Here is a 25,586-nt window from a genome sequence, read left to right as displayed (position 1 = left end):
CCACGAACAGGTAGAGTATCACCGACTGTTCAGTCACAGTGAGACTCCGCTGTTGACCAGCCCACTGCCAGTGGCACCAGGCCGGTCATTGATGACTGCGTCGTCGGTCACAGTGAGGCCTTGGACTCTCCTTGCTTAGTTTCTATACAATATGTCATAATTACAACTGCTTTAGCACTGCACGTACTTGGGCAGCGTAGGCATCGAACTCGTCCGACAGGCCGATTACGAGAAGCGGGTTTTAGAGGAGCGCAACAAAAAAGGATCATGATTGCACGCTGCTCAAAGGTCTATGAAAAAGGCAAACCAAAACATCGAGGAGAAACCCAGGCCATATCTCTCCATCAGCTCACGGCTCTTGGCTTCTCCCCTATTTCGTGCCTATGCTTTCCTTCATTGCCTCATCCGTGGCTTTCTTGACCTGCTCATCCTCTTCAGATTTGGCGTCCTCGACTTTCGATTTCTTGTTGTCCTCGGATGCTGCGCCGCCAGACTTGGGTGCGTCATCGTCTTCCAGAGTAATAGGTTTGGCGTCCTTCTCTTCGTCACTGTCGCCCAGGCTGAACGGGTCGTTATCCGCGACTGGGCTAGGATCGACCGTGGCCAAAGGCTGCCATTTGCTCGTCTTGCCCGAACCTGGTGTCGTGGTCACTGCGGGCGAAGGCTTCGGTGAGGCAGAGTACATGTCTCGAATCTCCTCGGGCGGACCGTCTTGGAAAGAGACTTTGCGGTTCCCGCCGGATGAGGTGCTTCGCTCTAGTCCAGTAGCTGCGGCTCCAGATCCTGGGCGAAACATTTTGGGGTTGGCCAGTGGCCGGCTCGAGGTTCGTGGTGGAGGGTCGTTATCATGCAATTCCAACTTGGAAAAGTCGTCACCGATAGGCTGCATGTCGGCGTCGTACCGTTGTAGATCGGCACTTCGTCGCATATCCCCGCTACGCCGCCCTGGGGTCTGTTGCGGATATGGCTGACGGCCATCGTAGCCTCGACCAGCGCCGGCTCCGGCTCCATAGCCTTGAGTGGGTTGACCTTGGAATTGGCCATCGTCCTCCTCCTCACCATCGAGCTTCTTCTTGAACGCCGAGATCCATTTGTTCACCGTGCTCTGTGTCTCCATGAACCCTTTGCGAATGTTGTCTCGGATTTCGGGAAGGTCGTCTTAGCAGCTTTAGGTTAGTTTAGTCTTTTTGCAGTAGATTCATGGCAGGACATACCATCGATGAAACTCCGCCATGGCACGTCGTCCGGGTTGGGTCTTGCACCTGGGCGACCAGCACCAGCCCTTGAGCCACGAAGATCTTCGTTGAACCTGTTGCTGGATCCTGAACGACGTGGATCTCTTCGCTCTCCACCGCCATATTGTTCGGCCAGCTGTCTCGCGTACAGTTCGTCTGCTTCGACCTGGCTGAGTTTACCTGTCGGTTGTTGCGGGCGCGGAGGTTTGGCCGGCGGTTCGGGCTCCCGCTGTGAGTCGGGGTCGGTCATTCCCAACAAGGCGTTGAATGCGGGCTCGACATTGCCGCCACTGGCCGTCAGAACTGCCCGAACGACGCTGGCATCAATAGTAGGGAAAGCTTCTCTCAGAGTATTCTCGGCTTGTTGACGAGGGCTCAATGGCCTAGGAGGTTTCGGAGGTGGAACATCGTCGTCTTTCGGGGGCGGTTTCGGCTGCGATGATTGTGCGTTTGGGTCCTTTGTCGGGGTCACAGTGCCGGTCTCCTGATCGCTGTCAAAGTCCAAGGGACGGGCTGTGGTGGGAGATTCGGGTGGCCCTTCTGTTGCTTTGAGGGGAGAAACGGGGGACGACTGCGATTGAGGTCAGTACGACAGCATTGTGATGGACTCCGCGCAGACTGGCGCACTTACAGCGCCATCATTTGCCATGCTGGGCAACAATCGGATGAACCAGGTAGTGTCGGTGGATGTGAGTAGTTTGATAACAACCTTGGAGATGAATCGGTTGAAGGATCTTGGACTGTGGACTGTGAACTTGGAACTCAGGCAGCCCCGTTACAGTAGCACTGGCAATATGGACGAAACACTGGCAACACCGTAACCGGCCGCAAATCAGCGTCACTTGCAAGCGGAGAACAACATCAGAGAGTCACTGGCATTGGCTGTGTGATGTGGCTGCGCTGTGGCTAGTATTGCTCCGAAGCATACTACCAGCAGACGCAGTTGTGGCGGTGCAATATCAACTTCTTTGTTTGCAAAGGAATATGATGAATACAACAGTGATGTAAATAACCATTGATGTAGCCGGTTGTCGTCGGGATTCGTGCATCAAGAGTGCTAAACCAAGTTCTAGCAGTGAACATGAAACAGCCCTCGCAGCAATTACAACAATGACAGATTTGGACTTGTCCTTCATACCCAGCCTCTACACCCCATCCGCTCTACTACCAATCTCCAGGCATAAAGATAGTCTCCTCTACACCGTTGAAACCCATCAAGTCACCATACTCGTGGGCCAGACTGGCAGTGGAAAAACAACCCAACTCCCCCAGTTTCTAGAGCAGGCAGGATGGTGTTCCAACGGGAAATGCATCGCAGTGACTCAGGTGGGTAAGTGAGATTTTCCAACGGAACCAACATGTATTTGACAACCTGTCTGTCCAGCCCAGACGAGTGGCGGTCACCACCGTCGCCACGCGTGTCGCCGAGGAAATGCGATGTAAAGTTGGGGAGGAGGTTGGATATTCAATCCGGTTCGAAGACGTGACATCTTCGCGGACGAAAATCAAATTTCTTACCGATGGCATGCTGTTGCGCGAAGCTCTGGTCGACCCCCTGCTCTCAAGGTATTCCGTCATCATGGTAGATGAAGCTCACGAGCGATCTCTAAGCTCAGACATATTGTTGGGCCTGCTCAAGAAGATCAAAAAGCGCCGACCAGAGCTCCGAATCATCGTCAGCAGTGCGACTTTGGAGGCCGAGCGGTTCGCCGAGTTCTTCAAAGACAAGGACCAACAAGATGGCTCTAATAGCGATCAACAATGCCGGATCATCAGCATCGAAGGGCGGACATACCCCGTTGACATACTGTATCTGGACCAACCGACCGAAAACTACGTCGAGAAAGCCGTCCACACGGCCTTCACCATCCACCAGCAAGAAGGGCCTGGAGATATCCTTGTCTTTCTGACGGGGAGAGAAGAGATCGAAATGGCCATGCAGAAACTATCTGACCTGGCAGCGACCTTACACCCACAGGCGCAAGCACTTCAACCTCTACCACTCTATGCGGGACTCAGCACCGAAGAACAAATGTACGTGTTTTCCGAAGCGGCAGAAAACACGCGGAAAGTGATTCTGAGTACAAACATCGCCGAGGCCTCCGTCACCATATCGGGGATCGTCTACGTAATCGACTGCGGCTTCGTCAAACTTCGCGCATACAACCCAACGACAAACATCGACACTCTCACTCCGTTCCCTGTGTCCAAAGCATCCGCGACCCAAAGAGCAGGCCGCGCAGGTCGGACGAAGCCTGGAAAATGCTTCCGACTATACACTGAGCAATCATACGAGTCTTTACCAGCGACTACGACACCAGAAATCCAGCGTTCAAACCTTGCCCCAGTAGTTCTTCAGCTGAAAGCGCTAGGGATCGATAACATAGTTCGATTCGATTTCCTGTCGCCGCCGCCTTCACAACTCCTAGTCCGTGCTTTCGACCTTCTTTACTCTCTAGGCGCGGTCGACGAATACGCCAAACTGACGTCGCCGCTGGGCACGCGAATGGCCGAACTCTCCATTCCGCCCATGATGGCCAAATGCCTGCTTACCGCGTCCGACCCAAAGTACAACTTCAACTGTCAAAGCGAAATGCTCACCATCGCAGCCATGACTTCGCTCGAGGGAAACGTATGGTTCCACCACAGCGGCGAAAAGAAAGCAATGGACATGTCGCGGCGGAAATTCGCCGCCGAGGAAGGCGACCACTTGACGCTACTCAACGTCTACACTGCTTTCGTGACAAAGGGCAAGAAAGAAGCCCGCTGGTGTCATGACCATCATTTGAATTTCAAGTCGATGCAGCGCGCTCTGAGTATTCGCAACCAACTGGCCCGATACCTCGAACGCCTGGGCGTCAAAGTAGTAGCTGCTGACAACAACGCGCCCTACCTTTCGACGGCGCAGCAGCAGCCCTTGTCTACAGCAGATAAAGCCACAAATATCCTCAAATGTCTGGTGACGGGTTACTTCTCCCAGGCAGCCAAAATGCAGCCAGATGGTAGTTTCCGCTCCGTGTCCGGCAACGTCACCATGTACGCACACCCTACGAGTCTGTTGTTCAACCGGAAGGCCGACTATGTTGTGTTTCATGAGGTCCTCGAGACTGGCGGGAAAGTGTACATCAAAGACCTGAGCAAGGTGGAGAAAGGATGGTTGGTCGACCTTTCAGGAGGATATTATAATGTAAAAACATAGCTAGAGCTCGCATCTGATCTAGACCGTCGGCGCCTATACATGGTCTTTTCTTTGTTGGTTTGCCCTATTCAAAAGTGTCCGTTCCGTACAGTGTTTGGCGACAATTAAGGTATTTTCGCATTACTCCGTTCCATTCCATTTCCTGCGCCTTTTCATGCAGGGGTATCTCGGTCAATCTCGGTCATTGGTCTTGATCTCATTTAGTCCCAATCGTAATTCATGATCGGCTCACGCTGAGTGAACTCGAACGCCTCGGTCTCAGTCGCCAGCCCTCGCTCCTTGCGTTTCTTCAACTTGTCCGGCCCTTCCTTGCACACATCACAGGCAAAGTAGCATTCGGCCGAACCCGTCTTGTCTCCAAAGTAACGCGACACAAGGTGATGTCGACAAACCTCAGTACTCTCGCAGAATTCCACAATACTCTTCAAGGACTGCATCCTCGCCTCGGTTTTCGCCTTGCTCTTCTCACGGTTGGCGTCGGATCTGGCGCGGAATTCGCACCGCTCCTTGTCCTCGCGAGTGTAGAAGATAATGCTGGCTGCGGCCTTGTTGTCTCGACCGGCCCGTCCAGACTCCTGGGTAAACGACTCCATGCCCCGTGGCAGTCCATAGTGGATCACGAAGCGGATGGTGGGGACGTCGATGCCCATGCCGAAGGCGGTGGTGGCACAAATAATATTAAAGGAAGCCATGAGACTGTTCTGATCGACCTCCGCCTGTAGCAAACGAGGGTCGCCCGTGGCATATCGCAGGAAACTGGTTTGAGTCTGTTTGCGTTTTTCGTCTTCCAGTCCTGCGTGGTATGGCTGAGCTCGTATGCCCGCTGCGCTCAGTTTCGACGCCAGCCAATCTGCCGTTGAGCGAAGCGAGACATAGATGATTCCACTGATGGGGGCCATGGCGGCAACAGCAACAGCAGCGTCTTCGGTCTGCTGGAGAGACCTTAGTCGAGCTAGTCGCCTTTGATGCATGAACTCCAATCTAGCCATGAGGTAAGGCAGCATGTCGTTCTCGCCGTTTTCCGGGTTCGACTCGGAGAAATACTGCACCTCATAGTGAATGTTGGGACGTGCCGCTGAGGTCGAGAAGCATCGGGTTGTCCCATCCTCCATGCCCAGAAACTTGAATATGTCGTCGCGGACCTGCGGCGTGGCCGTGGCGGTCACGGCTATCACAGGTACAGAAGGGCAATTGAGCGCCGATTTGAGCCATTTCAACTCCTTGTACGTTGGCCGGAAGTCGTGACCCCATTCGCTGATGCAATGCGCCTCGTCGACGGCGATACGCACGAGTTGCCCCTGACGATGGACCTTGAGGATCAGTTTCCGGAAATGGTCCGTGGCGCAGAGTTCCGGCGTCACGTAGAGCAACTTGGTTGATGGGTGGCCGCACAATAGATCGGTCTCGATCCGGACCTTTTCTGCGCGTGGCGTCTTGCCGTTGATCGACTCGACTGCAATTCCGAGTGCTTGTGCAGATTGCACTTGATTGTGCATCAGAGCCAGAAGGGGTGAGATCACCACGGTGACCCCCAACGAGACGACCGCGGGCAATTGATAGCACAGCGACTTGCCGAACGAGGTCGCCGCACAGAGAAAAACATCGTGTCCTGAAAGCACTGCACTGATGACATCTTCCTGGAGTGGGCGAAAGGCCTCCTTGCCAAATACCCGGCGAAGGGTGAACCGAAGATCGGTGAGACTGAGACTGCGTTTCAACGGTTCCCGAGGCATGTCGACTGCCTCGAAATCCCGCAGAGCTTACCCGCACATAAACATAGCGCGCTGTTCTGATCGCCTATCATAATTGTGTTTGTAGCGAGGCGTACCCAGTAGTCAAAATACATACCTAGGTAAGTAGTATCTGTGGCAACGTGTAGGTTGAGAACGCGTTGAACGCGCTTGTCAGTGAAATTCAAACGCGATGGGCGTTTAATGCCTCACCGTAGGTCGGCGCGCTATCACGTGACAATTCCCTACGGAGCAGCATACGCATCTCAAAGTTGACTTGAACTGGTCTTGAACTTGTTGACCAGGTTTGTACCGTCCCATTGTGTAAATGTTGAGAGATGCGGTGTTCGAGAAGTGCCAGCATTCTTAGTCTCTACTGTTAGGCAGCAGTCAAGTCCAGATGCAAATAACCGTTGCAGCAACTGCATGTCTGCGTGCCATTGCATAGCCAACAGAAGTCAGCCCGTATCCTCGAACTGGTATCAAGACTTCAGTCCACTGCAGTGATCAGTAGTGTCTGCCTTTCAACCCAGACATCTTACCACAATGTTGCTGGGAGACACATGCTTCTTCAGATTGCTCTGACAACATAGACTCGATCTCCCTGGCCCCTGAGCCCCTCAAACATACTTCCAAGTCGGATAGTAACAGCAAAGAGCTCAAGTGTTACAGGGCTGGTATTCCAGGCCCATGCAGCGTTCCGCCTCCTTCTGGCCGTTTAAGCAAAGCATCTACCACCAATGCTGGATAGGTGCTTACGGAGACAAAGCAATATTCATACGGAATCTCATCAGCAGACGAAGGTATGGTGAGCGACCAGAGACTATATGGTCCAACGCGCCTTCCAAGCTCTCACAGTCCCTTTACCAATCTACAGTTCTACTTTACTTCACCGTGATACAGTGATATTTCTAGTCTTCTTACTAGCATTCAAAGCCAACTCAGACCTATCTCATCCACTGCAGCCTTTTGGTCCAGCAGTGATCATCATTTATCCTGTGCAGTATCTACGGTTACATTCAGCTTTACCATTTCCCCCGACGCTCTGCATCGACCTTCGCATCAGTATCCGGTTCTAACCTGCCAACACCGCCAATCGTCTTCGTTAATAGAGCAAGGATGTCAAGAACTCCGGGGCCGTGCCGAGATAGCAGCTGTAAGCACACCGAATGCGCTCTCATGCGACAAAACAAACAACTAGAGCAAAGTGCGGGCGACGGAGCTTCCCGCGCAAACAAGGCAGAAAGCAAATATGAGCTTTTGAAAACGCAGTTTGCCCATCTAGAGACTGCTCACAGAGAATTGAAGGAGAAGGTGCTCGCTCTGGTGTCGTTGAAGGAGAAATCTGAGGCTCTCGAGGATGAAAAGGTGGTGACTGGGGAGCTTATCGAGAGACTGAGGACGGTCCATTTCAACAAAGAGCACCATCAGGTGTCTGCCCAACAGGCTCTGGGCCTCATCAACAAAGTCCAGCTTGACAAGGCGGACACACTTTCTGAAATCATCCAGGAAATTTCGAAACGGCTGGGAGAAGACATCAATTTTCATATGTTGCCGTTGGGTGACCAGGCTTCCATTATCCCAAGAGCTTCCAAGCGACCCCGACCTGAAGAAACAGCAGATGAGCCAGCCCGGAAGCAAGTAGCAAGATCACGAATCGGTAACAGCGAGAGTGCCTAAGGCTACTAGAAGGTTTGTCGTAGTTGCCTGCCGCTACGAACTCCAACCTCAATCTACCTCGAGTTGTTGGTCTGTGCCGCGCCACTCTCGACGTGGACCAATCCGACGTCCTCAGCTTCGCAGAATGAGCCCCTTTTGGCATAGTGGATCAGCCACGAAGTGTTCCCAAGGCTGACACGACACACCTCCGGACTGCCTTCCATCTGTCATCCACAATCATTGCGGCATCCTCTGCAAATACATGGGCCATTTTATTCAAGCGCAGGAATGACTGATATTTGCCATAGTCGGCATGCTTACTGATAGTTCAATCCAATAGCATGTTCCTTCCTCATTTATGCACTTTCTTACCTGGTTTTTTTGTCGGATGTTTTCCTTCATTACTGACTACAACCGGAAACAAGGTACCGTCCTCCGAGTTGAAGATCTGGCATTGTCAACTTCACAATGGTGGGCATTGCTCGTTCACGAGGCTGCCAGACTTGCAGAAGGCGCAAGATAGCGGTATGATGCGTTGCTCCACCCATTCCTTCGGTCCTGTTTTGCTTTTCTGTGATGTTGGCTGACGCGAGAGTAGTGCGGCCTAGAGAAGCCATACTGTCACCAATGCATCAAATCAAAGCGAGTGTGTACAGGTTATCAACCCTATCCCATTTTCATTCAGCACAAAGTTCCGTCCAATACCACCACCAAGCTGGATGTTTGTGCTGAACGAGGGATCAGTGCCTCTGGAGCCGACCAGAACGCCGGCGCCCGGCAAACTGTCCTGCCAAACTCCAAGTACATCAGTTCAGATCATGGCAGCAATGTGCAGCTGGCCATGTCGCTCGTCCTAGCTGGACAGGTCGATCCGCAGCCCGTGATACGGCAGCAACTCCTCGAAGAGTACCTCAGCCTCCATTTGCCGGCACATCAGCTCGGTCCAATGCAGCGACGGCTGTGGCTGTTTCAGCTGCCAACTATCCCCAAAATGAGCCCTGCACTGGAGATAGCGACGATGGCACTATGTTTGGCGAAAATGAGCGACGTTCACAACGACTCTATCCTCCGACATGAGAGCCTCGAGCTGTACCACAGAGGGCTGCTCCAACTCCAGAAGGCGCTCTGGGATCCTGAACAGATGTACGACGAGCAGACGCTGGCGGCATGTGTTGCACTGGCCTCATACGAGTTGAGTCAGTGTCCCAACAACTCGAGGCACGGATACATCATCCATACAGCTGGTTGCGAGAATCTGATTCGCCTCCGCGGGCCGGAGGCACACAAGGACGGGTTGGCACACCAGATCTTCATTCAATATCGCGTTCAGGGGGTACGTTATCAACCCGCATTCGTGCAAGAGCATCACTCACATCACTAGATTCTATACGCGCTAAATCAAAGGCAACCGACCTTTCTAACAGAACCTGTATGGCAAAGTGTGCCGTATGAAAATAACCCCAAAACAGTATTTGATCAGGTCTACGATTTTATCACAATCGCAACGGATATGCACAAACACGGCGAGCGGATACCATTTATGGACCCCATTAGCCGGTATCGAACCGGGAGGCAGATGATTTCAGAATGTTGGAGGACGGATCGTGCTCTTGCTTCATTATATCATCGACTCATTATGAGTCATGACGGACCTCTATATTGGTCCGAACAGGCCGGGAGGCAAACCGTCGAGGACGAGGACAATGCTAATAGCAATATGCCGCTCTTCCCCGCTGCATTCCACTTCCCGAATCTGACTATCGCCAGCACGGTCCTCGTCTTTTGGGCTTGCGAAGCGATGTTATGGCAGGGAATGAATCAACTCTACCGCCTCATGGGAGAATTGCGCAGGGAGTGCGACAAGAACGACTTTTTCAAAAGCGCATTGATGGTCTCGGAGGCGTTCTCGGGGTTTTCAGCAGATACCGATCCCTTTGATCTGCCGGCTCTGGAACATCGAGTAGACTTTGCAGCTCCTGCGCGAAACATCTTCCAGTCCGTGGAGTACTGTCTGAAGGAGGAGATGCGGGACCATGGTCCAAAATCGGTGGCGGCACCGTTGCGTATTGCCATGGAGACACTGAGAGCCTACCCCGAGTATCGGCGGGACGTGGAGTGGGCGGAGGAGGCGATGATTAAAGTCCAACAACGATCTTTGCGTCTGCTCATGTACTACACTGGCACTGAGGAGCATTGAGGGCCAAGGGCCAGGATACACTTTCCAATCAATATCAGCGCGAGGAATGCAGTATAACTGCGGGATATGATGCGGTTACTGCATCGCTGCTGACATTCCTACTATAGGTAGTACAACGTAGTTGGTCTTTAAAGGGGCAATTAATTAATGCACGAGGCTGACCAATCGAATTCTGCCAAGGGTGGGTGACAGCCTGGCCTCTTCCTTTGTTTCAGCCTCGAAGGCGCCGAACATGACAAACATGACACCCCTAAAATAAATCCTTTGTAATAAGTTCACCTTCAAGCCTGGACTCCTTTCCATGTATCTCACTACAGAAACCACGTTGTTGCTCATGACCATTTACTGATAACCCGACACGCTCATGATCTGGAGTGCTGTTGTCTGAGCCGACCCCAGCACTCTCTGTACCGCACATCGCTCGTGACCTCTTCGCCCTCAAGGCAAGATGGCCACGCAGCCAGGCCCGGTCATGGAATTCCTGGGGCGAGTAGCCTACGAGTTTGAGATGATGCGCCCATTGTTCCCGACCTACCTGCATCTTCTCATCTCGGCTATCTTCCCCATATACACAGCTGCGCATGCTTCACTCTCGAGGCCGCCGTCGGCTGCTGCCCGAAAGAAGACGAAGCGCGCGACCTCAGACAACGAAGACGACGATGAAGAAGAGGAATCACCACAGATCGAAAGCCTGAGTCCATCAGATGCGCTCGTGTTCCCACTTTTGGCCGGCGGGACTCTGGCATCACTGTATTTCATCCTCAAATGGCTTCAGGACCCTGCCTGGCTGAACTGGGTGTTGGGGATCTATTTCTCGCAGATCGGCCTCTTCTTTGCCATCAAGTTCCTGAAGGACGTTTTTGCAGTAGCTCGCTCCGTCTGTTTCCCCGCTACGTACTCTTGGAGAGGACGGATATGGAAAGTTGACGAGCGAGAACACCGCTACAAGACCGACGACGGCAGGATAACAGCATCTCCCTTTCCAGGGTTATTCGGCGCCACACCCCTCCCAGCCTCTCTGACCCGCCAGATCTGGAGACTAAGGAATCTATTATACGCGAAAGCCAGACTGAAATTCCATATTCATGGGCTTGTAACCATCAAGAGGTCTGTTGACATTCTGGACGTGGCAAGCCTCGTGTTGTCTTGCATTCTAGTGTACTATCACGGATTTGTGTCGAAGCCATGGTTCCTCACCAATTTCCTCGGCTTCTCATTCTGCTACGGCTCGCTGCAATACATGACTCCAACAACGGCATGGACCGGAACTCTGGTGCTGAGCGCTCTGTTCTTCTACGACATTTACTTTGTCTTCTTCACTCCAATGATGGTGACGGTTGCCACGAAACTGGATGTGCCGATTAAACTGCTCTTCCCCCGGCCTGACGGATGTGTCTACCCCATCGGAGCGCCCGAGGGATCGCCCGCTATGGAGGAGTACCTGCAATGTCTTGCGAAGAAACGGACAATGGCAATGCTAGGCCTAGGTGATATTGTGGTGCCCGGCATGCTTCTTGCGTTCGCACTCAGGTTTGACTTGTACCTGCATTATCTCCGAAAAGGCCGCAGCGACCAGAAGTCTACTGATTCGACAAAGATTGAGCAGAATGAACCGTCAAAGCCAATCTACGCCAATGCGAAGGGGGCTTGGGGTGAACGGTTCTGGACCAGTTCGAAACTGTGGACCAAGGATGTCAAGGCCAAGCAGTTCCCTAAACCGTACTTTTACGCTACAATCTTTGGCTATGTCGCTGGAATGGTCACAACGGTTGTGGTGATGCAGATTGCACAACATGCGCAGCCGGCACTGCTGTACTTGGTCCCGGGAGTTCTCCTTTCGCTCTGGGGCACGGCCTTGTTCAAAGGAGACCTTAAGCTTCTGTGGCACTACACAGAACTTCAGGAGGAGGAGAAAAAGAAGACGGCTGATGACGATACAAAGAAAGAAAATGCGGCGCCACAACTGAAAAGCAGCGAACAGATGACAGAGGCAGCCAGCACCGATGTGGTCAAAGCCCCTGAAAAGGGCGAGCACGAGGGGTCTGTTGAACAACAAGACACAAACAACGATACTCAGAAGTCCACGCGGGGGAGGCAGAATAGCCATTCCGGCAAGCTCGTGTACCTCTCAATCAGCTTGCCCAAACACGCTTCGGCTAGAGCACACGAGCTCTCCGCCACAACAACCAAAAAAGACGAATCGAGCGACATCACTAAGCTGAAGACGAGGGATATCCCTCATCAGCGCCCAGGCCAAGAACAGTCGGAAGACGGGGAGCCTCCGGAAAAGCGAGCACGACTGGCATGACGACCCAACTAGATATGTGATTCAGCCGAACAAAGTGTTTGATGCATGCATAGCGGCGGCACGGCGATAGAGCGGGTTCAGGGAAACCGTTTTTGGGCCTTTACGAAAGTCTCAGGCATGTACTGTACTAAAGGAATAGTCAGATGAAAAGTCATGATTTCATTGCTAATGTGCCTTTGGTTTCCATAATGGCGTTTCCTTTCCGTGATGCAGCTGTTCTGAATGCCGTGCTACCGTACAGTTGTAGTCTTTTCTTGAACCCGTTGGCCGAGAATATGTTGTACAACTTAAAACTTATTTGTTCATCTCCTGCGCCTTTGCCTTCAATTCGTCCTTGCTGGCGGCCGGTGGCATGTCTGTGAGTAAGAGAGGCTATTAGTCCAGCGGTTCTCACAGACCGTATGGTAGGTATAGTTGCTTACCTTCGGAGATCTGGGGGCCTTTGCTTCTAAGATCCTCAGAGGTGGCCTGCTTCAATGGGCCGCTGTTTTCATTGTGGATAGGATGGTCGGAAGCCGTCGAGTCGGAGGACTCTTTGGCGACCTTGTCGAAGATGTTGGATTGAGTGTTTTCTTCCGCGGGGTGTTGAGGCATGATGATGGTTGTTGCTTGGGTACGAAACGATTTGTTTTCTAGAACTGAGATTCGATGGTTTGGTGTAGACTGGTGTAAGAGACGGGACTCGAATAATTTAGAGGAGACGGCGTTAAAATGTGGTCGCGTGGTAATAATGAGATATGCTATCGGCCTTCTTATACTACTCACTGCCACTGCCAGTAATTCAAGTTCCAGGCTGCGGCGGATGCAATGCACTCGATGACGTTATGGGCTGCCGATGGCGGCACAGGCGGGGGCAGATGACGGAGAGGACAAGCCTAGTGACTCTAAAACAACATAATTGACGCGCTATCCATGTTAGCACGTGCTGTGTACGGCGACGCATTCTTTGGGTTTCTCCTCTCAGGTTCGCCGGGACTTGCCTGAGCCCTGCAATGCCAGTGGTCGGTAAGCGAGTGGCCTGCTACTACTACGGCTGCTATCACTACTACGACTACTACTGACCTACCTTGTGTCTTACTCGGCTCAACAGTACGGTTTCTATTGTTCTTTTGCGGTATCATAGTGGCGGCAGTCATTCTATCCTTCCCCAATGGTCACAGCGACACCTAGCCGTGCATAGAGCAGCGCGCGCGGCCATACTCTCCTGAAGCCTATCGGTCGTCTGGTGGTCTGCACTCTGCAGGCAGCTTATCACAATGCCTTCGATCCTTTCTGACGCCGACAAGGAGACCGTCAAGCGCACCGTTCCCAAGGCCTCGAACAAAATCCAGGCTGTTGCCGTTGCACGCCTCTACGTGGCCCATCCCAACCGTAACCGATGGACCTACACAGGCCTACAGGGGGCTGCGGTCCTGTCGAACGACCTGGTGGGAAACACCTTCTGGATCAAATTGGTTGATATCTCGCCCGCGAACAGAGGAGTGATATGGGACCAAGAGATATATGACACTTTCCAATACAACCAAGATCGAACGTTTTTTCATTCCTTCGAGTTGGAACAATGTATGGCAGGCTTGTCGTTTGTCGACGAGAAGGAAGCCCGCCAGTTCAAGAAAAAAATGGACGAGCGGGAGAAGAATGCAAGCAAGCATACCAAGGCACAGCCTTTTGCTTCAGCGGCCGGCGGAGGGCAGGTCTATGTGCCAGGCACACAACACAAACATCACAGCAGGATGGGCATGGGTCACTTTTTCGGAAGAAGTCACAGGCATAGCTCAAACCCGGTCATGACACAACAGCCTCCGGCGATCGCACCGCAGCCTGTCTACAGTCCTGTTGCAACTCGTCCACAGAGTAGCGCAGGGGGTATTGACCTGGCAGATCCGACATGGAGGCCGATCCTGGACGAACTCCTTGCTATGGGTATCACCGAGGATCAAATCGAGCAGAATGCCGACTTTATCAAGAACTATGTCCAGCAGAAGCAGGCAGAAGAAATGGCCAATGGCATCGCTCAAGCACTACCTGCAGTCTCTGAGTCGAGATCAAGGGCTCCTCCCCCGCCGCCTCCCTCAGCGCCTCCGGCCCCAAGGCTCAGCCCGGAGAACACAGGGACCACGACCTCGTCTAGTCGACGGGGTCCTCCACCCGCACCACCGCCATCGCGAAGGCCCGCGGCAGGAAGGGCAGCTTCTCCACCGAGGTCGAGTTCTCCTCCTCCAAGGACACCGTCTCCTGCTGCTAGCCCACAGCCGAGATTTAGAGCCCCTCCGCCCATTGCAGATGCCGGGAAATATGCTGTCAAAGAAGGACCGGCAATTCATCCCTCTGGCCGGACTCGAGCTTCCTCAGGCTCGCTCGCAAATCCCGGTCCACCGCCTCCCCCTCGTCCACCTAAGGCGCCCATCGAGGAGGAGCCAGTTGGAATGTTCAAGGTGCCTCCTCCCTTTACAGGAGAACGTAAATCTTCGGCTCCTCCGCCTCCGCCCAGTCGTGGACCTGTGCCACCGCCTCCACCAAGCAGGGAAACACCAGCGCCTTCTGCCCACGTTATCCCACCACCATTGCCCCCTAAGGCCGGCCCGATGCCATCTCATTCTACAGCCCCAGCATCTGTGCCTCCTCCTCCGCCCCCTCCACCACCTGGCCGAAACAATGCTCCGCCTTTGCCGCCTCCCAATACGCGTGCAGTTCCTCCGCCGCCTACAGCTGCTGGCCCGCCTCCCCCGCCTCCTCCACCACCGCCCATGCCATCAGCTGCAGGACCTCCGCCTCCTCCGCCTCTTCCTGCATCCTCTGGGCCTCCTCCTCCGCCGCCACCCATGCCCGCTTCAAGTTCGGGTCCAGCTGCCCCTCCGCTGCCCCCAGTAGGAGGTGGCGGCCGAGACGAACTCCTGGCCGCAATCCGGGGCACTGGCGGGTCTGGCAGTGGCGCCTTACGCAAGGTCAAGGACAGCGAGAAACGCGACCGATCCGCCGCCATGGTCCCAGGCACCGAAGCCAGTGCCACGCCTGCTACATCTGGAGCACCAGGAACCCCGGCCCCAGCTGGAGATGCGCAAGGTGGACTTGCTGGCGCATTGGCTGCGGCTCTTAGTCAGAGAAAGAAAAAAGTCAGCGGAAGTGGTAAGTTTGCGTACCCTTACTACTTTGTAGTCATATGTCTTTTGAGTAAAGGTGTCGAGAATGGTATATGCTAACATTATGTTCTACAGATGACGAAAAGGACGATGATGATGATTGGTAGTCAGCACGCCACGTTTCGCAAGGTACATTAAGAAACCAGCCCTATCTGGCGGTGCCGACCATGCGCGCCCAAATCATCCATGGCGGCTAGGCGCACCAGGACAGGGACAACTGTGGCTTTTGTCACAGCCTCAACCTGTAAAGGCAGCGGCAGCTCTACATTGTACAGGACTCGCTACATCAACAGGATGCCTCACATGACAAGCACTCGGAAAGGAGATCAAAAGACATGCGAGAGGTTTGGGCTTGGGTACTTCACAGCCATAAGCTGACGATTTGTTCTCGCGGGTTGAACAGCATTAATGAATTGGGAACCACTGTGCAAACAGGGAATAAAAGTGTCGTCTTCACAGACTGAAGCTGCAGAAGAAGGGAGCATCTTAATTCGTGCCGGCTAAGAGTACAAGAATGTGGAAGGAGATTCTATATCGCATTAAAAAACTCCCAGTGCGCCTGTCACTCCATGTGTTACAAACCAGTCACTTTCTTTCTTTGGCCCGTATATGTGAAAGCAGTGGATTGGATCATATTATATGCCGTGTTTCATCCCCATCCCATTACCGGGCCTTGGTTCGGCATTGAACCGTCCTTGTATGTCCCAGCAGTTCATCCATATCGACCTGTTCGTCCCCACCCTCCTCTAACCTTGCATTTTTTAAAATATGTGCCCCATAAGCCCGCTTGAACGCTGGAATGAAAAAGGAAGACGAGTCATCTAAGGACTTGCTGGATGTACGTAGACCGAAACCGGATTGACCCGAATCGAGGGGGGAGTTTTGTTGTTGCGAGCCTTGCAAGTGGGTGAGGCTTTGCTTCGTGGTAAGCATGGAGTTTAATATCATAAGCAACTGAGTCGAATGTGAAAAAAGGGTCCTCCTCATATCATAGCATAGGTGTGGGCTGCGTTAACGTCCACTCGCGCAGCTGCATCGATCATCAAGGTAGGTGATCGAGCCGTTCATTACTTCTTCGTATTATTGGTGTTTGAGGAACTGTCCGTCGTCTTCTTGGTGGGAGCATCGACATTGTGCGCACCGTCCTTGTTTTTCCGAGAGAGACTACTGCGCGGGGCAGCAGAGTCAGAGTCCGAGATGGCATCAGCGTCCGAATTTGTGTCGACACTGCCGTCGCGAGCATCGTTATTATCGAGCTTGTGCATTCCCAGACCATCCATACCGGGCCAAAGGACAGGACCTGTTTGACCACCACCACCTGATCCTCCGGCCAAGGGGGTAATACCAGCACCACCACCAGCCACAGCGCCGCCGCCGCCACCTCTTAGCCGGGCAAATCGTTGAGCCTGGCTTTCGACAGCTTCATTGCGCCAGTTGCCACGGCCGCCGACCCTGCTGCGTTGGCCCAGAGAATCCAAACCCTCACCCCACATACGGACCTTCTGGACCTTGCGCAACTTGCGCATGCCATAGACACAAATGATGGCCGACATGATGAAACACACAGCACTGACACCACCAAACGCCAGGTCCGATTCTTCCATGAAATTCTTGAGATTCATGCCGTAGAGACCAGCAACGAGTGTTCCGCCCGCCAATCCAAGCGTGCCGACACTAAACTTAATTTCCAGCAGCATCAGCTGGTTCCGGTTGGCATCTAAAATAGCCTTGACGACTTCCTCGGTGTTGCGAATATTGCTGATCAAATTGCCCGAGATCTCGACGATTTCATCACAGATCTTGTGGTACGATTCGAGCAACATCTCGACTTCTTGGTGGTCGTTCTCGGCACGTGGTTTTCCCGTCAATTTGCGTTCCGTCAGGTACATTGCAGACAAGTCGTCGTCGGCATTGAGCAAATCGTCAATGGCGTCCCGCACAAGTCGGGCTTTCTGCTCGAATGTACCCAGTTTTTTCGAGTGGATTAGCAAATGCCGCAGTTTGTCGCGGTCAATGTCTTCCTCCAGTTCTCGTAGGATATGTACCACTGGCTCCCTGACCAGGGCGAACTCGGCTTCTAGGCCCGATGTGACGGATATTAGAACGGCCTCGAGAGCCCGGAACTCGTAGGGGAGGTATGTCGACCCATTTCGGGGGTCGGGCTTCTGCCGCAATTTGCCTTCCAGGTCGTACATGAATAGAGATTGCGTGTATGAGTCGGTGCTTCCGTATGCGTCGAACACGAGAACACGGTCTGATTGGATCAACACCCGTAAGTGAAGCAGGTTGATCAGGATGGCCGTCGGGCGGACAAGGATGTGAGGGAGAACGGAGGAGTCGATTTTGCGCAAGTCGCGTGGTAACAGGCCGTATTTGGCTATTAATTCTGATTTCTTGAATTCGCCGGATACGAGTGTGACGGAGCCGTTGGCGTCGAATTCGGTGCATCGCAGTTTCAGGTCCGCGCCTGTGTGGTTGCGCGAAAGCGCTCGGGACAGATTGAATAGTTGCGCTGATGTTTCGTCGTAGCTGGATGGGCCGGTTGGAGGATCGGGAGGATGCTTGGACCGCGATAACGCTTCTCGGTGTCGTAGCCAGCGCCGCCAGAAGCTAATGCTGTGTGGGTGGGTGCGCGTACTCGCACTGCGGGATTGAGATTGCGGAGGTGTTGGCGGACTGTGTCGCGGAGGCGGCAGCGCTGGACACGGCTCACGGGATCGGTGCCATAGCTCTTCGTAGGGCGACGACTGTTGCTTTCGCTGCAGTTGTGAAGCGGACGTCGACAGATGCCGACAGAGCTGGACCTGGCTTCGACATCGTGGAGCGACGTTCTCGGTCGTGAAGTCTGTCTGAGATCGCAGGAACCGCAGGAGTCCTCGGGAAGGCGCCGCGGGCGTCTTCATTGCCTGCTGTGGCGAGTATCAATGCCTGTCACTAACCAGACAGAAAGAAGTTCACGACGACAGCTCCGTCAATTGTGAATCAAGCGCCTGCGACGGCTCAATGTTCTAGCAATGAGATGGAGCCCGGAAAAAGTTGTCAAGTATCGGATGAGGCTCCTCCAATAGGGAGAGTCCAGTCCTTTGGCGCGAGGATTGATTCCGCTGCGCCGCACTGACCGTCTGAAATGATGACTATCTCATCTTATCTTATCTGTTCACGTGATGATGCCTTAAACAACCGCACCGCAGGCAACCCGCCTCTTCACTTCGGCCACTCTCTTCCAGGCTCCTGTACTTTATTCCTCCACTTGTTCTGCTGTAACATACGCAGCTTTGACGCTCGCTGTAATATCATCATGTAGGCCTTGGCTCTCGCCGCTCTCAGTTCCCGTACCTGCCACATTGCGGCTTTTCCTGCATCACTGCTGAGGGTGTTCGCTCGTTAAAAGCAAACCGAGTCCTCGTTTGACTCAATATCGGAGTCGCTAACCTGAGCAGTCGAATCATGGCTTCTAGTGCTTAGGCCCGAGGCCATGAGGGATCTCCCGGACCGTCTCGAATCGAGCTTCTTCCGCTGATACCAACCCGGTTAATGCTGCACCACTGCACGATGTAACCTATCTGATCGAGCGGGAAATTACCCACTAAACCCCGGATATTCTTCTGATGCCGTTGTCTGTACCAGAGTAGTTGTGGAGGTAGGCAATGAATGGGTATGGATGCTGGGGCATACAACGGTACAACAAAATCCATTGCCTCAGAATGGTTTAGCGGGTTGCCTCCCAGCATCCGAGTTTACGCTTGTGATTTTGATATGCCCATCCCCCACAAGTGACGACCCAAGGCTGTCCAATCGCAAGGGCTCATCACACCTTGGGCATACAACGTACAAGGGGTTGATACTGGTATCCCTGGGCTTTCCTGAATCCCTGGTGCCTGGTAATGAGTCCATATCTCAACCTGACGGTTGACGCACGATATGTTGAGATGCATGATTGTGCCGTGCCAGTCAAGGTCCGGACCGTCGGAGATGCTTCTTCCGCTGCGAACCTTTGTCGAGCATGATGGCCCATATCATACCGGCTCAGGCGAGAAGGCAGGTACCGGGGCGTCACTATCGCCAACGCGTGAACCCCGCAAAAGTTCCCTGCCCAGCCCCATTTGGTCCACTTCCCCATGTCTGCCTCTGAGGAGCCCGGGGTAACCCTTGTTTTTGCCTGAGCTATCTATACAGGCTGATGTCTCTCGTCGATGGGGATAGAGCATGCGGCAATTCTAACCTTGTTTACTGCCGATGCCCCGCAAACCGTGATATAAATGGTCTGTATAAACACAACGTGAGCGATTTCAACTATACGCAGAGATTCGCATCATTGAAAGTGCTTTGGACCACAGACAGGGCTTTCTCTTCTCAATTCGAGTACGAAGCTGTACCTGAGCATCAGTTTCTGTCGAACTGGGCAATATGGGTCTCGGAATACTGGATGACCACCACCTCGACCATGTCCCAGGCACAGCGTTGCTCGCTGATATGCTGGATGCCCAGCATCACCAGTTCCATGGTAGGAGTCTCGCGCGGCTGGAATCTGCAAGACTTGGCGAGTTAACACCGGGATAGGACGGGATACAACTGGCTTGAAGCATGGAACTGGACGCAACAAGGATATCGTCCTCGTTCCCCAACCTAGCGAGTCACCAAGAGATCCCTTGAACTGGCCGACCTGGAAGAAAGACCTGCTGCTACTCATAATATCCATCGACACCGCCACGGTCGGCGCGTGGGGTCCTATGATCTCTCCCGGTTTTGCCCAGATGGCAAAACAGTTCAATATGTCCTACAATACTTTGAACGGCGGACTGGGCTGGGCCATTTTTGCCATTGGTATAAGCTGCTTCGTAACGAATGCACTCTCAGTTAAGTTTGGTCGACGCCCTGTCATGATGGGCGGAAACCTGTTGCTGTTCATCTCTTCCGTCTGGGCCTATTTTGCCCACAGCTATCACTCTTTGCTCGCGAGCCGGATAGTAGGCGCCATTGGTATGAGTCCATTCGAAGTCCTCACCACGGCTATTATCGGCGACATTTATTTCGTCCATGAACGAGGCCTGCGACTGGCTTTCTGGGGTCTTTGTCTGAGTATTGGTGTCGGTGGAGGCAGCTGCATCTCCGGATACATTATTGAGGTTCGTCTCCTCCACGGTTGAAGTTGTGTAGCAAGACTGACATACAAATAGGATTTGGGGTGGAACTGGACCTATGGTATTTGTGCTTGCCTATATGGCGCCTTTATTATCCTCATATTCTTCTTCGTCCCCGAGACGGTCTACAAGCGGGATCCTGCTTATGACCTCGACCTGGGCACCACAGATCACACCTTTGAGGCGTTGGAGGCCCGCGTAGAAGCGAAAAGTCACGATCCCGAACATCTCGAAGAGGCGAAGCCTGCGGTTCGAGTCCGGTCCCATGTCGTCTACACCGGCGCTGACGAACGACCTTGGACATTTTGGGAAGAGTTACGCCCGGTTCGTGGCGTGGAGTCGGAGGAGAACCTGCTGCGGATTATCTTTCGACCATTTGGAATGTTATTGTTTCCCCAGGTGCTTTACGGCTTTCTTACGTACGGCCTGTCTACTTCGTGGCTTATCGTCATGATCAGCGTTCTGGCCCAACTCTTTACTGGACCTCCCTACAATTTCAGCGTTTCGGATGTGGGCTTGATCAGTATTGCCGCTCTAGTTGCTTCGCTACTAGGGTTTGTGGCTGGACCCCTGAACGACTACACGGTGAAAAAGCTCGCTCGACTCAACAATGGCATTTACGAACCAGAATTTCGACTTTTTCTCAATATTCTCACCCTCATTCTCGGGATTGTGGGATTCTTTGGATTCGGAGCCGCCTTGAGAGACGAAGCCCCGTGGCCAGGTCCGGTCATTCTTTATGGCGTCATCTACTTTTCCATGTCATTTTTGAATATCGGGTAAGCATGCCATTCTGAGCTATGCGTAAATAGCCATTGCTGACAGGTACAGTGTGTACGGCTACATCACGGAATGCCACAGGAACAAAGCCCCCGAGGCGTTTGCTTCCATCAATCTACGCAACATTTACAGTTTCGGGCTGAATTATTTCATTTCGGATTGGTTGTCGTCGCAGCCGGTCATGGAAGTCTTTTCCATCATTGGCGGCGTGCATATTTTCATCTGCCTGCTTACCGTACCCATGTGGATTTTCGGGAAGCGCTGCCGAAGTTTCACCGCCCGAAATCCGATCTTGAAGAAAATCCAAGAATCATGAAAAGGTGTCATGATCAAGCAGAGGGACGAGACGACCGTTTAGGCAAGGCTGAACCTAGTGTACTATTTGTGAACCCGTCGGCCGTCACAGCACGACGCCGCTATGACAGCCAGCTACCGTCGAGAATGATTCTTGTTATGCCAGGCCGCTCGGCAAGTCAAATGGGATGTTGAATCACCGAAAGCGGCCATTTGACCTGCAGTGTGATCCGAGTCAGACACTGGCACCAGGACTTTACTACCTGATCGATCCAAGTTCAAGTTCCCTGTCAGATTCGAAGTGGGTACAACACCTCGGCCATTTGGCATGTCGATGCGGGGTTGCGATACTGTGGGATGTCGCGATAATCGATAACAAGCCTTCAACTGGTAAAATAAAACATCCAGAAGCGAGGCACTATCTATTATCTATTCATTATTGCAGTATATATATCGGGAACGTTCGTATTGCAGTATTTATATCGGGACCGTTCGTCACCTCACTTTGCATACATAGAACGACGGTCTGCTCAAGAAAGCCAGCCTTCTGCCACACCCCATGCTCTATGCTTCCTAGAGGAGTCCTCGACATTTGTTCATTCAATCACCCCACTGCGCCATAGGACTCGATTCTACTCGCTCATCTCCGCATTTCGCATCGTTTTGCAGAAACAAAAGGGACGGACGAACACTGGACTTCAGACGCCCGCGAGCACCCTTCCAGCACGTAGGCTCTGAAAGATACCTACCGTACGTCCTTCAGACGGGAAAGTAGGTTGGGCAGGTCCTGTGCGGCAAGGTCGAGGCAAAGCAGGATCCAAGATCACAGATCTCACCCAAAGATGGCGGACTCAACGTCGCCACCTACGCAAGGCAAGATGCGCGTCAAGCAGGTACGTACATACTGCAATCTGTATAGTCCAGTCGGGCAGTCTTAATATACCCTACCTACCTACTGAAATTTGGTATCTGTTGTCATGTCAAGTGTATGAACCATACTGTATCAATTGTATGGGTTGGACTGTATATGCCCTCGTATGTTCGGGACGATTGGACAATCCGTCCTACTCTCCTTTTATCAATATACAGCATCCCGTCCAGCTACCCACTCCCCTTGGACTTTTTCGCACTGGCTGCAGAGAAGCGAGAGCAAGACCGATATCATGGACCGATACTGCACACATGCCCATAAGAAGCCAAACCGGCTGCCTTTTTCCTGTCGTTGTGTTTATTGCCATCTTACTCCCAATTGCTTTTCTATCCCGAGGCGTCATGCCAACTATGGAAACTCGGTCAATGAACGTGAACTCATCCGTATCTCTTCTCTCCAGCTCTACACCTACCCAATCAAATCCCTCCGAGGCATATCTCTCCCCAGCATGGCAGCAATGTACACGGGGTTCCCGCACGACCGACACTTCATGCTCTACAACAGAAACCAACAGAAGAACATGCACGTATCCCAGTTCCCCGAAATGTGTCTCTTCAAAACCGAATTTGACGACAATGAAAACCCCAAAAATGTCATAGTCACATATACCAAAGACCACATGTTCGACAGGCCAGACCAGAAACTGTCGCCCACAAAACTCGAGGTTTCCTTGATGCCTGACACAAAGGGGTTGCAAGAAGTGCACATCACAATGCATTCGAGCCCCTGCGTCGGATACGACATGGGCGAGACGTACGATCGATGGTTCAGTGAGCGGTTCGGATATGAAGTCCAGCTACTGTATATTGGAAACAATAGACGAAAAGTGCTGGGGAATGTTCCGCCTAGCATTGCTTTGAAACAGGCACAGACAGGCTCACCGCCGCCAGGCGGTGACAAGGACAAAGTGTCCTCGTCGTCTTCTTCTTCTTCTTCGTGGTGGGGGATCACTGCGAAAGCGAGTTCGTTGCTGGGAGCCGTGGTGGGTAGCAGCGACAATCGGAGTAGCGATGACACCCAGACTGAGAGCGAAGCCGATGTCTCAGGCATCGACGAAGGAATCTCATTCGCCGACGTGGCACCTTACCTGATTGTCAGCACCAAGAGCTGGGAAAACGTGCAGCGTCGCGTGCCCGAGGGCGAGACTGTTGACATCTCCAAGTTCCGACCTAATATAGTCGTTGAAGGCGCCGAACACGAATGGGACGAGGACTACTGGGCAGAACTGCGCGTTGGAAAGTCGAGTAGATTTGTGCTCACGCAGAATTGCGCAAGGTGTTATAGTCTCAATGTCGACTATGAGACGGGGAAAGTCGGCCAAGGTGAGGCTGGCAAGATCCTCAAGAAGTTGCAGAGGGATCGACGCGTTGATCCGGGTGCGAAATGGAGCCCTGTGTTTGGGAGGTATGGGTTTCTGGCTAGAGTGCCGGAAGAGGGCAAGGACACGGTGGAAATAAAGGTTGGTGATAAAGTTGAGGTTTTGAAGAGGAATGCTGAGAGGACGAGGTTTGGTGAGTTTTGCCCTTGCTCTTGCTCTCACATTGCGAAGTTGAAGTTTCCAAGTGCTGCGCTGAGATGTGCTGACTTTTTCTTTTCCGGAATAGAATGGCCTGGTCTTAGCACGAATTGAAAACAGAATCCATCAGCTTGTTTTGTCATGAGAAGCCTTGTTGATATCGGGGTTTCAATTGTTTTTTCGCGGCGGACTGTCTCTTCCGCCGGCTGGTGTGTTCCATGGACATGAGAACCGTCCGCTTGTCTTTTTGTGCATCCAACAGAGCATATACATACACCACGCAGCACTGTACCGCCGAATGAATCCCTTCCCATCCAGGATGGTCCTTCTCCAAACAAACAAACGCCAGTTATGGTTCGAAACGCCCGTTGTTCATACATAACCACTGCCCCAAAAAAGCGCTCAATTGCGCCCTTAACTCCATGAAACGCATCGCATTGCCAAAAGTCGTGATCTTTCCGTCCCCCGCAAACATGAACCCAATGAACCACCCTTTATGTCATTCATTCATTTCGCCTTCGGCATAAACATAGCCTTCACACTCGCCTGTCCACTTCCCCCAATTCTCCCCTTCAAAGTCTTCTCCGGCGCATACTTGCTCTCAGGCTGCCGAATCCCTTTCTCCACACTATCCAAAATCCACTGTGCAGTGACATATTTGACCCCCTTGCCGCCTATTAGAGAAACTTCCTTTTGAATCTTGCCCGACGCCAACCCGCCACCACAAGTGTTTCCGACAACCACATGCGTCACCGTCCGTCTGCCCAGATTGATGGATGAGTTGCCTCCATGTTGCGCGAAGAGCTGTTTGAGCTTATGGTCTGAAACTAAGGGTGCGGTAGAGCCGTTGAGGTAGATGTTTAGATTGCGGAAGATTTGAGGCGGAGGAGGCTTTGCATCTGCCAAACCTTTTTCCTTTTCGGCTGAAGATGCCACCACCGCAGTCGTGGGCGTCTGCTGCTCGTCATCCAGGCCAACCTGAACCTCATTCGAAACCGTCTTTTGCCTTTTATTGCTGCAGTCAGAACCATCAGGATTTTGCCTCTTGCGACTCCCATCCATTAGTGTCCGAATATCCTGCCACCCCCGTTCCCGCAACCCCGGCGCCCCAGGTTCCCAACCACCATTCTCCTTGCGTCCATCTTTGCCGAAATTTTCACTTCCCGCACCAACTAGATCCGAGACATGGTGTGCGCCGCCACGGCCGCTCGAATCGCGCAGTTGATGCGATAACTTGTGAACACGTGAGTCGCGCCATGATATGCTTCCGGACAAACGATTCTCTGCGCGCTGGTGACCTGTCGACGACGAATTGAATGGGTCGAAAATCTCCCGCGTTGGCTGGGGAGGTGGCGGGAGGTTAGGGCGATGAGAGGGCATTTTGTAAGAGTGAGAGTGGGAGAATGAAAAGGTGCGCGGCGCCTCTTACGTCCATCTGGTCGATAGAAGTCGAGTT

General features: G+C 52.8%; 12 protein-coding genes across 13 annotated transcripts; 7 read left to right on the top strand and 5 right to left on the bottom strand.

Annotated features, from left to right (window-relative positions):
* Nucleotides 1-129: 129 nt before the first annotated feature.
* Nucleotides 130-2,060, bottom strand: HMPREF1120_05375 (uncharacterized protein). Its single transcript, XM_009159547.1, has 3 exons — nucleotides 1,867-2,060; nucleotides 1,215-1,806; nucleotides 130-1,158 (listed from the first exon to the last, which is right to left on the bottom strand). Exons 1-3 carry the CDS (start codon nucleotides 1,882-1,884, stop codon nucleotides 371-373), a joined length of 1,398 nt encoding a protein of 465 aa, XP_009157795.1. The 5' UTR covers nucleotides 1,885-2,060; the 3' UTR covers nucleotides 130-370.
* A 188-nt stretch (nucleotides 2,061-2,248) lies between these two features.
* Nucleotides 2,249-4,562, top strand: HMPREF1120_05374. 2 transcript variants are annotated; one of them, XM_009159545.1, is made up of 2 exons: nucleotides 2,249-2,561; nucleotides 2,620-4,562. In XM_009159545.1, the coding sequence occupies exons 1-2, from the start codon at nucleotides 2,346-2,348 to the stop codon at nucleotides 4,432-4,434; spliced, it is 2,031 nt and encodes a 676-aa protein (XP_009157793.1). In that variant the 5' UTR covers nucleotides 2,249-2,345; the 3' UTR covers nucleotides 4,435-4,562. The 2 variants fall into 2 exon arrangements, with proteins under 2 accessions (XP_009157793.1, XP_009157794.1); XM_009159546.1 differs by having other exon boundaries at nucleotides 2,249-2,565.
* HMPREF1120_05373 (RecQ family helicase RecQ) lies at nucleotides 4,148-6,304 on the bottom strand. The gene has a single exon (XM_009159544.1). It carries the CDS (start codon nucleotides 6,165-6,167, stop codon nucleotides 4,635-4,637), a length of 1,533 nt encoding a protein of 510 aa, XP_009157792.1. The 5' UTR covers nucleotides 6,168-6,304; the 3' UTR covers nucleotides 4,148-4,634.
* Nucleotides 6,305-7,343: 1,039 nt separating this feature from the next.
* Nucleotides 7,344-7,844, top strand: HMPREF1120_05372 (uncharacterized protein; the record flags this gene model as incomplete). Its single annotated transcript, XM_009159543.1, has 1 exon — nucleotides 7,344-7,844. One exon carries the CDS (start codon nucleotides 7,344-7,346, stop codon nucleotides 7,842-7,844), a length of 501 nt encoding a protein of 166 aa, XP_009157791.1.
* Nucleotides 7,845-8,291: 447 nt separating this feature from the next.
* Nucleotides 8,292-10,020, top strand: HMPREF1120_05371 (uncharacterized protein; the record flags this gene model as incomplete). The annotated part of the gene is made up of 3 exons (XM_009159542.1): nucleotides 8,292-8,348; nucleotides 8,422-9,156; nucleotides 9,205-10,020. The coding sequence occupies 3 exons, from the start codon at nucleotides 8,292-8,294 to the stop codon at nucleotides 10,018-10,020; spliced, it is 1,608 nt and encodes a 535-aa protein (XP_009157790.1).
* Nucleotides 10,021-10,274: 254 nt separating this feature from the next.
* On the top strand, nucleotides 10,275-12,501 carry HMPREF1120_05370 (minor histocompatibility antigen H13). Its single transcript, XM_009159541.1, has one exon. The coding sequence runs from the start codon at nucleotides 10,469-10,471 to the stop codon at nucleotides 12,326-12,328; it is 1,860 nt and encodes a 619-aa protein (XP_009157789.1). The 5' UTR covers nucleotides 10,275-10,468; the 3' UTR covers nucleotides 12,329-12,501.
* Nucleotides 12,114-13,125, bottom strand: HMPREF1120_05369 (uncharacterized protein). Its single transcript, XM_009159540.1, has 2 exons — nucleotides 12,751-13,125; nucleotides 12,114-12,684 (listed from the first exon to the last, which is right to left on the bottom strand). Exons 1-2 carry the CDS (start codon nucleotides 12,920-12,922, stop codon nucleotides 12,623-12,625), a joined length of 234 nt encoding a protein of 77 aa, XP_009157788.1. The 5' UTR covers nucleotides 12,923-13,125; the 3' UTR covers nucleotides 12,114-12,622.
* Nucleotides 13,126-13,277: 152 nt separating this feature from the next.
* On the top strand, nucleotides 13,278-16,126 carry HMPREF1120_05368 (wiskott-Aldrich syndrome protein). Its single transcript, XM_009159539.1, has 2 exons — nucleotides 13,278-15,454; nucleotides 15,544-16,126. Exons 1-2 carry the CDS (start codon nucleotides 13,585-13,587, stop codon nucleotides 15,573-15,575), a joined length of 1,902 nt encoding a protein of 633 aa, XP_009157787.1. The 5' UTR covers nucleotides 13,278-13,584; the 3' UTR covers nucleotides 15,576-16,126.
* On the bottom strand, nucleotides 15,901-19,113 carry HMPREF1120_05367 (uncharacterized protein). Its single transcript, XM_009159538.1, has one exon. It carries the CDS (start codon nucleotides 18,369-18,371, stop codon nucleotides 16,536-16,538), a length of 1,836 nt encoding a protein of 611 aa, XP_009157786.1. The 5' UTR covers nucleotides 18,372-19,113; the 3' UTR covers nucleotides 15,901-16,535.
* Nucleotides 19,114-19,875: 762 nt separating this feature from the next.
* HMPREF1120_05366 (serine/threonine kinase 16) lies at nucleotides 19,876-21,705 on the top strand (the record flags this gene model as incomplete). The annotated part of the gene is made up of 4 exons (XM_009159537.1): nucleotides 19,876-19,972; nucleotides 20,029-20,594; nucleotides 20,646-21,388; nucleotides 21,441-21,705. The coding sequence occupies 4 exons, from the start codon at nucleotides 19,876-19,878 to the stop codon at nucleotides 21,703-21,705; spliced, it is 1,671 nt and encodes a 556-aa protein (XP_009157785.1).
* A 1,357-nt stretch (nucleotides 21,706-23,062) lies between these two features.
* On the top strand, nucleotides 23,063-24,244 carry HMPREF1120_05365 (uncharacterized protein; the record flags this gene model as incomplete). Its single annotated transcript, XM_009159536.1, has 2 exons — nucleotides 23,063-24,125; nucleotides 24,219-24,244. 2 exons carry the CDS (start codon nucleotides 23,063-23,065, stop codon nucleotides 24,242-24,244), a joined length of 1,089 nt encoding a protein of 362 aa, XP_009157784.1.
* Nucleotides 24,245-24,637: 393 nt separating this feature from the next.
* On the bottom strand, nucleotides 24,638-25,510 carry HMPREF1120_05364 (uncharacterized protein; the record flags this gene model as incomplete). The annotated part of the gene is made up of 1 exon (XM_009159535.1): nucleotides 24,638-25,510. The coding sequence occupies one exon, from the start codon at nucleotides 25,508-25,510 to the stop codon at nucleotides 24,638-24,640; it is 873 nt and encodes a 290-aa protein (XP_009157783.1).
* Nucleotides 25,511-25,586: the final 76 nt, after the last annotated feature.

The sequence above is a fragment of the Exophiala dermatitidis genome (assembly GCF_000230625.1).
Source record: "Exophiala dermatitidis NIH/UT8656 unplaced genomic scaffold supercont1.4, whole genome shotgun sequence".
Classification (NCBI taxonomy): domain Eukaryota; kingdom Fungi; phylum Ascomycota; class Eurotiomycetes; order Chaetothyriales; family Herpotrichiellaceae; genus Exophiala; species Exophiala dermatitidis.
This window is presented reverse-complemented; position numbering and strand designations above follow the sequence as displayed.

Excerpts from the sequence above, each read along its gene's own strand:
- HMPREF1120_05370 (XM_009159541.1), top strand. The coding sequence starts at position 10,469 with ATGGCCACGCAGCCAGGCCCGGTCATGGAATTCCTGGGGCGAGTAGCC.
- HMPREF1120_05367 (XM_009159538.1), bottom strand. The coding sequence starts at position 18,371 with ATGAAGACGCCCGCGGCGCCTTCCCGAGGACTCCTGCGGTTCCTGCGA.
- HMPREF1120_05368 (XM_009159539.1), top strand. The coding sequence starts at position 13,585 with ATGCCTTCGATCCTTTCTGACGCCGACAAGGAGACCGTCAAGCGCACC. Across the intron at positions 15,455-15,543 it reads GAAAAAAGTCAGCGGAAGTG|ATGACGAAAAGGACGATGAT; the intron begins GTAAGTTTGCGT and ends TATGTTCTACAG.
- HMPREF1120_05375 (XM_009159547.1), bottom strand. Across the intron at positions 1,159-1,214 it reads ATGGCGGAGTTTCATCGATG|ACGACCTTCCCGAAATCCGA; the intron begins GTATGTCCTGCC and ends AAAGCTGCTAAG.
- HMPREF1120_05373 (XM_009159544.1), bottom strand. The coding sequence starts at position 6,167 with ATGCCTCGGGAACCGTTGAAACGCAGTCTCAGTCTCACCGATCTTCGG.
- HMPREF1120_05374 (XM_009159545.1), top strand. The coding sequence starts at position 2,346 with ATGACAGATTTGGACTTGTCCTTCATACCCAGCCTCTACACCCCATCC. Across the intron at positions 2,562-2,619 it reads AATGCATCGCAGTGACTCAG|CCCAGACGAGTGGCGGTCAC; the intron begins GTGGGTAAGTGA and ends CTGTCTGTCCAG.
- HMPREF1120_05369 (XM_009159540.1), bottom strand. The coding sequence starts at position 12,922 with ATGCCTCAACACCCCGCGGAAGAAAACACTCAATCCAACATCTTCGAC. Across the intron at positions 12,685-12,750 it reads AGGCCCCCAGATCTCCGAAG|ACATGCCACCGGCCGCCAGC; the intron begins GTAAGCAACTAT and ends TCTTACTCACAG.